The sequence below is a fragment of the Chelonoidis abingdonii genome, chromosome 3 (assembly GCF_003597395.2).
Source record: "Chelonoidis abingdonii isolate Lonesome George chromosome 3, CheloAbing_2.0, whole genome shotgun sequence".
In the NCBI taxonomy this organism is placed as follows: domain Eukaryota; kingdom Metazoa; phylum Chordata; order Testudines; family Testudinidae; genus Chelonoidis; species Chelonoidis abingdonii.
Genome location: NC_133771.1, coordinates 3,949,735 through 3,960,163, shown reverse-complemented (window position 1 = coordinate 3,960,163; position 10,429 = coordinate 3,949,735). Strand labels below are relative to the sequence as shown.

At 59.1% G+C, this 10,429-nt stretch overlaps 1 protein-coding gene across 1 annotated transcript in view; it reads right to left on the bottom strand.

Annotated features, from left to right (window-relative positions):
• Positions 1-3,394: 3,394 nt before the first annotated feature.
• The window catches only part of DRC1 (dynein regulatory complex subunit 1), a 38,745-nt gene continuing 31,710 nt past the window's right edge, over positions 3,395-10,429 (bottom strand). Inside the window, exons 11-17 of the mRNA XM_075063497.1 lie at positions 8,337-8,482; positions 7,696-7,785; positions 6,681-6,767; positions 6,103-6,299; positions 5,391-5,534; positions 4,516-4,618; positions 3,395-3,579 (exon numbers count right to left, since the gene is read on the bottom strand). Of these exons, the coding sequence (XP_074919598.1) occupies positions 3,523-3,579; positions 4,516-4,618; positions 5,391-5,534; positions 6,103-6,299; positions 6,681-6,767; positions 7,696-7,785; positions 8,337-8,482 (824 nt within the window). The 3' untranslated portion in view covers positions 3,395-3,522. The remainder of the gene's footprint in view (positions 3,580-4,515; positions 4,619-5,390; positions 5,535-6,102; positions 6,300-6,680; positions 6,768-7,695; positions 7,786-8,336; positions 8,483-10,429) is intronic.

Here is a 10,429-nt window from a genome sequence, read left to right as displayed (position 1 = left end):
CTCATCATTAAGATCGTGCTGGCGCTGCTGCTCCTCATCATGGTGGGACTTTTCCTCTACTCCATGCCTGGCTACATGGTCAAGAAGCTGTTGGGAGCGTGAGGCCGCCCGGGGCCGGGGCCACGTACCCGCTCGCCATGCGCAGCGGCCCGGCTGGGGCGGCGCTGGGATCATTCCCATCAGGGTTGGGCTCCACAGGGGGTGCGGGGATGGAGAAGTTTGGCTCCGGCTTGGGGGAAGAGCCCGCAGCTTCTCCTTGTTTGCGTTTCCTTCTGCGCGGCTCCCTTTGGTGCATTTCTCTCCTGAGGGCGGAGGGAACGACGTTGGGCCTGGGGTGCCGGGGTCCCTTAGCGCTTTCCCTGGGTGAATGCAGCTGCCCAGGTCAGCGAATACAGGACGGCCAAGCTGGCTCTAGGATTTCACTTCCCACAGCTAAGATCCTCTTAGCCGGGCCCAGTTCTGGCTCCCAGAGCCCCAGGAGGCCAGTCGCCCACGCTCACGGCTGGCCTGGCAAGGAGGGGGGATGTGAGGCTCTGGTTTGTTCCATGGCCAGCACCGCCCTGGGGAGCAGGTGCCAGGAAGAACGGGGGTGTTGCACCCTGAGAGGTCACATCAGAAGAGCCTGAGGAGAGGAACTGTGGGACTCTCCAGACAAGCAGCCCCCTCTGCTCAAGTCCCCCAGCCCACAATCCCATGCTGGCTCGGCGGCTGCCCATGACCAAAGCCCCCAGGCAGGGGTGACAGTCACCCCGGATGCGGTGGAGAAAGCAGCAGCAGAGCCGGGGAAACATGCCCAGGCTGTGAGGAGGCAGCTCTCCAGGCTGCCTGCCGTCATCGTGTTGGGTGGGCCGAGACCCAGCCTGGGCCCGTTTTCCATCCCCCTGACACCTCAGCCACTCCATGGGGGCTGCTGCACAGCTTGTGTGGGAACCCTTTGGTGCTGGCTGTAGGGCCACCCAGCATGTCCCTTTTCTAGCCCCGATGCCCAGTAAACGCACCGGGGCCTGTTGCCGCAGGGGAGCCTGGGAGGGTCCCTGCTGGCCCCAACCCCTGCTAATGCTTGGCCTGACGTGTTATAGCCGTTCCCTTCCCTCCGGGCCTGAGAGCCGTGTCTGGTGTTTGCTCATTTCTGGCCCTGGGTCTGAGTCCCTCGCTGCTGGGGACGAGAGCCACTAGCCCCGGGGCCACTTGGGGTGGCGGTGGGGGTAGGGGTGGGGAGCCTCTTTCATTTGTTTTTATGATGTTTGTGTTTTATCTGACAATAAAAAAGAGGAAAGAAAATGGAACCGTCCCAGTTGTGGGCCTGGTGTGGAGCTGGGAGCATCCCAGGGCCCCTGTCAAAGGTGCTGGCTGCCCTTTGGAGCGTGGCTTAGCCATTCACTGCATAGGCTGGGGGCGCGGGGGGGGGGGGGCCAGAAAGGTGCCCCCAAATTGCAGCACCACACCTGCACTGTGCATGAGTGAGGTGCAGGGCGGCAGTACACCCTAGCCAGGCGAGGCCTGGGAGGCTGTAGCCTACATCAGTCTCCTTCCCTGTGCCTAGATTGGTTGCTCCAGTGGCGCAGGGAAGGAGCCCTGCACAATGGTGCTGGTGGGACTCATGCCCCCCCACTCCAGTCATTGCAGCAGTTCCATATTTACATGGGGGGGGGGGGGTCAGTGAGCAGCACATGACCCTGCCTTGATCCATGGACCCTGCAGCAGGCATTGGGCCCTGGCCTGTTGGCTAATGGGAACCGTTTCGGAGCTGGCCCTGCCGCAGCTGGCCTGCGGGGCAGAGAGCTGGCTCCTCACTAGGCGCTGCTGCGTCTCCACCGCCTGCTACAGCAGCCCACGGCCTGGGCCCCACTAACACGTCCAGGGGCTGCAGCCATATTGCTCAGGCATGGGGGAAACGCCAGCCCTGACGGATGTTTATGCCAAGCTAACCCCCCTGGAGCCAGCCCTAGGGTGAGAGACGCAGGCTTCCGCCCAGGGCAGTGCATTACCTGGGGGGCCTGGAGCCCACCTGTCAGCACAGGAACTGTCTACACTGAAGCAGCACAGCCGTCAGGGTGACTCCAAAGTGCCCCCAGCCCCAGGAGCCCACAGATTGCAGAGAGCCAGACGGCTGTTTAGCCAGGAATTCATGAGTCACGGGGCTCATGCACTTACTGGCCAAAGCAGCCCAAGTGCCTGGTCCGGTCCCCAGGCTGAGGCCTGCACGTCCCCCGCCCCTACGTTTTACCAGTGTAACTGGAGCATGGAGGCGGGGGTGCAGGGACACAGCTTTCTACATGAAGGTGCTGTGCAGCGGGAGAGCTTGGGCCCAGCGATCCCAGTCGTCTTGAACGACCTGCACGCCCCTGGGTAGGCAGCAGGGGTGGGGGTGGGGTGTACCAGTCTCACTTGAGCAGCCCCCATTAACCAGCACAGTGCCTGGGGGGTAGCCCTGGGCTGGTGGCTTAGCGAAGCAGGCAGGCCTGGGCTTTGGGAGGAGGAGCAGCCAGCAGGTCTTTGTTTAAAGGGTGGGGCGAGTTTAGCACTTACACCCAGCCAGGACTTGCCCCTAGAACGCCTGGCACGTGAGCCTGGACATGTCACATACGCTCAGTGCCTCAGTTTCCCCAGCAGATCATGCTCTCACACACCCCATAGTAACTAAGCACAGGCCCAGCCAGACACACTGCCCAGCCCTCAGCCATTGCTGTAGGGGGCTGCCCTTTCAGCTCGTGTGGGGGAAGGGGCCCCTGTGGAACTGAGCCGTGTCAGTGAAGCAGGGATGTGCTCTCCCCAGCTGTGCAATGCACGTGCATCGTATCCTGCCTGCAGAGCTGGGCCTTGCTTTGCACAACACATCCCTGGGCCATGCCGGGCCCTGTGTGCGTCTCCAGATTGCAACTGTTACTTCACGTGGCGGGGGGGGGTGATGGGTGTTGTCTGCGCACTGTTCCTGTGTGCCCTGTGGACTCCAGGGCAGGGCCCACCACTCAGCCTAATGTTCTCTAATAAACATGGCCACCTCCCAGCCCCACTGAGGGAGACCAGAGCTGAGCCCAGGGCTGGGTGGGAGGGTGCCTGGGGACAGGGCTGATCAAGAGGCAGAGCAGGGTGGAGTGCTTGGTGGGCTAAGGTGCGGGGGCTGGGCAGGGATTTGGGGAGCCAGAAATAATTGGCCTTATCATCCCTGGGTGTGTTCTCCCATCAGGCACTGACTGCTCCGCTGGAAAACAGATGGGCGATGGGGGGAGGGAAATGGGCCAGCCCAGGTGTCTCAGCATCCAGGTAGCAGAGACAGCGAGGGGCACCCCCTTGCCAGCCTGAGAGCTCCTGCTCTGTGAGAGGGCAGCCAGCCCTGGCATCATCCCAGAGGGCAGCGTGTCTCCTCAGCAATCACACCCCCATAGCCTGGCTGTTTAAAGGGGGGTTTATTCCAGCCGCTGCCATCCAGGGACTGCACCAGGTCCAGCACCGAGGGCTCGTGCGTAGGGACGTACGGCAACAGTCTCATGGTGCCTGCCAGGGCTCCCGGCCCCCTGACGGTCACGGTGGCGTCAGCTCTATCACGTGGGTGGGTGGAATCAGCAGCTCCTCGTTCACCTGCGCCAGGACAAGCCGAGGCCACAGTGAGGGTGACGGTGCTCTCGGGGGGCACAGCATACCCACGGGCTTCCAAGAGTCCCCGGGGCCCTCACTCTGGGGGGGATGTGGTGCCACTGTCCTCTGCCTGCTGGTGTTACACTCCGGTTCCTAGCCGTGAGGGGCAGACGAGCTGCTCTAGTCCCCTGCCAGGTCCAGGCGGACTCTACTACTGGGGCTCCCCATTCCCATGAGAGGTGACTGCCGCTCCGCAGAGCTCAGACACAGTGAGTGTCCCCTGTCCACCCCCACCTTTCCTCTCCGTGTACAGCGAGTGCTGCGGCTGGGAAGGCGCCAGATTTCCAGCCCTGAATACTCACATCGTGGAACAATAAGGGACGCACTGCTTGTCTCTCCTGCCCCCAACCCGGCACCTTCGCTAACCCTGCACACTGGGGACCTAGGACCCTTTGCCCACCTCACTCCAAACACTGTGGGGTTGGTTTCTCTCTCCTGCTCTGCTCATCTGTCCCAACAGCATCCTCTCTCTGCGCACACACCACCACTTCACCTCCTGGAGAGATCTCTGCTGGGCCCACCCCACTACGCAACCCTCTGCAGGCCCTCAGAGCCCCTCCTGGCCCTATGCTCATCCCTCGGCATCTCTCCACCCCTCCACTTGCCCACCTTGGCTGGCAGAGGATGCACAGGTAGGCTCTGGCTGCAGCCCCAAGGACCAGTCTGTTTCATCTCCCACAGCTCAGAAACCACCTCTTCTGCTTCCCTGCAGCCCGTGAGGCTGCACCCTCCATCACCTCTCCTCACTGCCACAGGGCCATGGGGGCAGCTGCCGTGCAGGGCCTCTGGCACCCTTAGCAATAGGCACTCCCATCAGTGAGTGATGCTCCCAGAGGCCCTGGGCCCTTGTCCCAGCGAGGTACCGGCTCTCCCACTCACCTTGGAGGTGAGGTACTGATGCAGCAGCATGTGCAGCTCCGTGTTCTGCTGCTGGAGCCCATCAAGATCTGTGAGCAGCTTCGACCGCTGGCTCAGCACAGAGCTTCACAAAGAAGGGAAATGGGTGAAACCTCCCGACAGCAGCACCTCTTCCTCGTGGGCCTGGGGGCTTTTAATGCACCCTTTGCGTTTCATACATACAGCTGTGGCCCCGCTTTTCTCAAGAGCAGGGGGTGAGCAGTGCCCCCACCTGGCTAAACTGATTGTGGTGCCCACAAATGGCCCCTGGCCACAAATGGATCCTGGGTTCTCCCCAGCTCACCCTCCACGGCTGAGTGCACCCCGGGGAACGCCATGAGCATGGCACGGTGTCCACTGACTGCAGGGAGCCCAGGGGCTGGGAAGCTCAGCTGGAGGGAGGGTTCTGTATGCTCGAGCGACTGCTGCTGTGAATGTCACTGATGGAAAACCTCCCTCAAAGGAGGCGACGCTGCAGAGTCACGCTCTGGTCATTTACAGAGCACTCAAGGATGGGAAAGAGCCCACACGAATCAAACACATACAAGAAACTGATCTCCTATCCCACCAGCAGGGGTCACCCTACCTCCAACCACTGCCCAGCCAGGGGTCTTGGGCCGGGAGCTGGACTCCGCTGGAGTTAATTAATGGCCAGTTAACCCTTTATACAGGCACTGAGCCCTCAGGAGCACGTGAAGACAAGCCTCCCAGGTGTGCACTGCAGCTGGGGAGGCAAGCGGCCCAGAGGGCTAGTGTCTGCAGCACATCTCTAATGACAAGCCCCATCAGCACTGCCAGGCCTGGTGCCCTCACACCCGAGGGTGGGATGGTTGGGGGCCCCCGACTGGGGCACTTACTAGTATTTCTCCAACGCCGCCTCCAGCGAATCCCAAACCTTCAGCTTTGGCTCTGGGATGACGTGAGCCAGGGCCTCCCAATACTCAGAGTCCTTGGAGTCGTCCCGTTCCTCCATCATCTTCTTCACCTGTGGCCGCTTGTCCCTAAGGGGCAGAGAGAGGAGCCCTGGGCTCAGGGCACCGCTCTGCCCAGCCTTTCAGTCACCCAGCCAGGTCTGAAAGGAGGGGCCATTGCCTGGGGCAGCGCCGGCGTTAGCCTCACGGCTCCCTGCTGGCGGCGACAGGCTCCTCTCCTCACATCTGCCTGCCCCATGCAATCCAACCTGCTCCCCACCACACAGCTGTCCCACACAGAGTGAACCCCACGCGCTGTGGGGAACCCATCCTGCCCCACCTCTTGTCAACGTCGCCGCCAGAAACCAGTTGTGCCTGGGGGAGACGGCGAGAACCTTTCTGCTACTGAACAGATCAGCCCAAGCTCTTAGCCCAGCACACCCACCCAGTGCCCTGGCAGCCAATCCCCAGCCCAGATGCCCCTCTCCTGCTCTCCCCAGCCTCACTCCCGCAGTTCCCATTGCCTTGCCCCTCTTCCAGTTCACACGCTCGGATCATGGGGCTACTCCTGCAGCCCGTTCTCTCCTACTCCTCGTATTCTCAACCAGCCCCCCACCTAATTCCCAGCTTACACGCTCAGCTCACAGCCCAACCTCACCTCGGCTTCTGGAAGTCTAGGACAAATGCTTTGAGGGACTTGAGGACGTCATCGGGATGGAAGAGCAAAGACGACAGTGATGCTGCCGAGCTCTGATGGGCCGTGCCTTCCTCCTTCAGGGCAGCGGATCCCTCGTCGCTGTCTGCTGCATCCACAGCGAGTTCTTCAGGGCCCTGATCCTCTGCCCACTCCTTGCACTGCATGGCAGCCACACGCGCCGGGAGTGAATTCCAGCCACACAAGGCTCCAACTACAGCTAACCTGTTAATACTACCCCCAGCCCACAGCACCTCTACCTGAACTGCAAACCCGGGAGGCTTCTAGCCATCCGGAGCCCTGGTTTAGTGACATCTGTATTTACTGGGTACAAAACACAGGGGCGGGGGAGCCAAATTCAGCACTGATGGAAACAGCTTAGACTTCGCTCATTTCAATGGTGTCATGGCTGCGGCCGCTGTACCACCACCGTTCTCTTGATAAGAGCGACACCAACTCCCTCCCCCAGCGCGGAGCTTTATAAGCCTCTTCTCCTCCCGGGGCTGCTGGGTCTCATCTCGCGACGCCCACGTTCATCGTACCTGGCTGGAGACGACCTGCTGGGCTTTGAACTTCAAGAAGAAATCCACCAGCGTATATACGTCGTCTTCATTGTCAATTCCGAGGGCCTGGAGAAAGGCAGAGAAACAGCAGGTCGGGTGGCAGCTGGGACTCTGAGATGTTGCTCTGGTCCCTTCCCGCTTCCTCTGGAGGAGTGGCCCAGGGGCCTAAGCTGAATTCACAGCCCTTCCCTTCCCAATGCAGGACCAGCAGGAGTGCTCAGCAGGGGCAAGCGAAGGACCAGGTTCAGGTCAAGCTCTCGGTCTTTCTCAGTGAGACGTCGGACACTGGGAGCCCTGCAGCGCCTCAGGAAAGAGAGGACATCACACAGCTCCAAACCCATCCCTCTTCCCAAACAAGGGGAGAGGCACCCAGCTCTCTTCGGGCAAAAGGGTGGTGGCCACAATGGACCTCAAGAGGGTAGGCCCCGGCAGGAAGGGGATGTGAGAAGTGGAGTCTTAGTGGGAGTGGCAGGGATATCTGCAGGGGGGAATGGAGGGCTGTATTGGGAACGACACAGAACAGGGTGTGAGCCAAAAGGCCCAGGAGTGTATTGGGGATGGGGGATCAGTGGGAGCGAGGACGGAGCGCCAGGGGAGTGGGAGCTGACGGCACTAGGGGCAGCAAAGAGAGGAACTGGCTTCAGGCACGTCCCATCTCTCCTATTCCTTCTGCCTTTCAATCCCTCTTGGGAAGGGAGCCTCCCCCCCGCCCCACCCCCAGCTAAACTCCCGGACCAGAGCACACAAGATGGCCCCGCTAAGTCCTACGGGAAGTCACCTGTGCACAGGCCATGCCCCTCCTCCCTTCCCACCTTGCAGGTGACATCTTCTAAAGGCAGCATCTCAGCAGGTCCGCCCCTGTAGAGCTGCATCATCCACCAGCAGCTCTCAGCCTGTGGGTGCCATACTCCTTCCCCAGCACACTGGGGCTGGTTCTGCGGTGTGTTCCTGCAGCACACCAACCCACGTGCTCTGTGCGAGATGCCCAACTAACCGCAAAGATTGCATCCAGCCTCATCAGGGAGCGCTCGTGCCTCTCCAGGGGCTGCAGGAGTCCCAGCAGCTTGCTCTCTATCAGGAAACCCTTGGAAGGAAATCACAAGAAGATGTTCACAGGAACGAGTGTTTCAATTCACACTAGGATACCAGATCTCCCGGGGCTGGTGCCATGGCACAACAGCTGATCCATAGGACACTTCCCGAAAAAGTGTTTAGATCCCTACACATTGTTGCAAACGCAGCTTAGCCAATTGCTATTTCGATGTATCCCATATTGCACCAGCCCCGTTCTACACCCTCCCCCAAGGTGTGGCTAGCAAACACGTCAGCATCTCCCCTCACACAAACATTCTGCAACAGCATCTCCCCTCACACAAACATTCTGCAACATCCTTCATGGTCAGGTGGAAGATCGCGGGCTCACTGTGCAAGGTGCTGCTGTAGAAAGCACGGGGACCTGGCCCTGGATTGGATGATGTTTGAACCCTTTGGAAGCTGGGTGGGTGGGGGGAGGAAAAGAAGACAATCCTCAGATCCAAGAAGCTGGTCTGCGAAGGAGCGGCCCAGCTAAGGGCCAACATTGTCTCCAGCACAGATCCTCCTGCGGTTGGAGCTGGCCAGGATGGCCTGACTCACCGACTCGTCGCACAGGAGCTCCAGGATGTGTTTGACAGACTTCACCGAGATGTGCCGGGGAGGCTTAACTTCCTCTCCAGCCTCCGGTGCTGCCTCTTTTCTACCTTCCTCTGCGGTATCCTCCTTCTCTTCCTGCTGGCTGCTTTCTGAAGCACAAGGGGAGAGAGAAGCTCAGAAGACCCACCACCTGCTGCGCTCCTCACCTGGCACAGGTAACTACCCCGGGGAATCGGCACAGGAATCTATTCAGAGCTGTTGGACAGAAAGCCATGGAAGGGGAGATGCTGGGAGGCCTGTTTGGAAGCAGTGCCAGCCATCTCGTGTGGTTACCACTTCAGCAGCTGATGCAAACCTCAGCAAGCAGTTCACAGCAGCAGATGTGGCTGTCGTGCTGGTCTCTAGCAGCTGGAGACAATGAGGAGCAGGGGGGTTGGGGGTAGAGGAATTTCCATTTGAAAACTGGATTTGCAGAAAAGGTGCAGGGCTGGCTGTGACCACCCCAGCGTCGGCCAGCGGGCAGAGGCACATGTCCTTGAAAAGAGATCTGGTCTGGCAGTCCCAGGGGTTTTACAATAGACTCATACACTCATAGGTCAGAAGGGACCAATATGATCATCTAGTCTGACCTCCTGCACAAAGCAGGCCACAGAACCCTACCCATCTACTTCTGTAACAACACCTAACCTATGTCCGAGTTATTGAAGTCTTCAAATTGTGGTTTGAAGACCTCAAGCTGCAGAGAGTCCACCAGCAAGTGACCCATGCCTTGCCGTCTTTCCAACCTGCGCATTAGTTCTCCCTTGATACAGACTCCAGCGATATCTAGCGCATATCATTCGTTCCCACGATGAAGGACAATCAGAGCGATTCTTTTCCCGCCTCCCACCATATAGGATCCTTTTCAGCCCTCAGCGTGCCTACATCCTGTATACGTGCCCATTCTCCGGCCGACAGCACACCCTTTTGGCTGTTCTCAAACGATCAGCTCTAGTTACAGGGCCTGTCTATTCTTCTCTAGCTAGAGTCTCCAATCATCGTATAATCTGTCCTTTTCCTGGACAGTTGTGATTCTTCCGGTCTTACCCCTGCACCCCTGGCTGCCCAAGTCCTGCTCAATTCCTTATCGCCTCGCATCCTCCTGGGGGCTCATATGTCCGGTGTGCCTCCATTGACTCCTCCCCTCCTTCTGCAGGATACTAAGGCTCTTCTTTTTTTCCCTGCCGCTCGTCCTTTCAGCGTACCATCTGCCCTTGCCCCTTCTTCATTTTCCACTCTGCAAACCTGTTCACTGAGCTTTACTTCCCCTTTACTGGCCCGTCTGTTTCCTCTGCCTGGTCCTTCTTAGCTCATCCTGCTTCCACCGCATCCACTTTCCTCAGCCCCAGCAGTCCTCCTCGGAATTCTTTGTTCTGCCTCTTTTTTACATGTCGCATACGTCTGAGCTTACCCCTTCAGCCCCTCGTATCTTGTGTCCATCGTAGCTGCTCGAACCCCCTTCTAAACTTCAACCAAAGTCCACTTGTCGATCTCATCCTCGGTATCTTTCTAAGTCATCAGCCTCTATAGCGCCGGCATTTTCATGCCCAGATGTAACCCTTTTCTGTAAGCCCCACCCCCTCCAGGTCATTACATGTCGCAGCTTCACATTTCCAGTCACGCTCATTGTTGTCTTTCACTGCTACCTCTGTATCTAGTCATGGCTTCTCACTTCGTGCTCTGGCTTAGTCCACAGCCACACAACACGCACAGCTAACATCAGACCACCCATACAGGCACCAGGCCCATGGCCGACCACCACCTGCTGCCTGTCTAGCTGTTGCGCCTCCTTGTCTAGTCTCCCCAACCTCCCTCTGTAAATTCCCTCTGCAAGCCTATCCCCTGTTAGCCAGCTTGTTTGCCGGACTGCTGCTGCCCCGCTGTCCTGCTGGCTGTGCTACTTTATAGGCCGACCCCCTAACAGGCGCCAGTCCAGCTCTCCAGCACAATGGCCCCTAGCGAACACTCACATCACAACACACACACACGACAACACAGCACACAACTACACTCTACACTACACAACACACACACACACACACACACAACACACACAC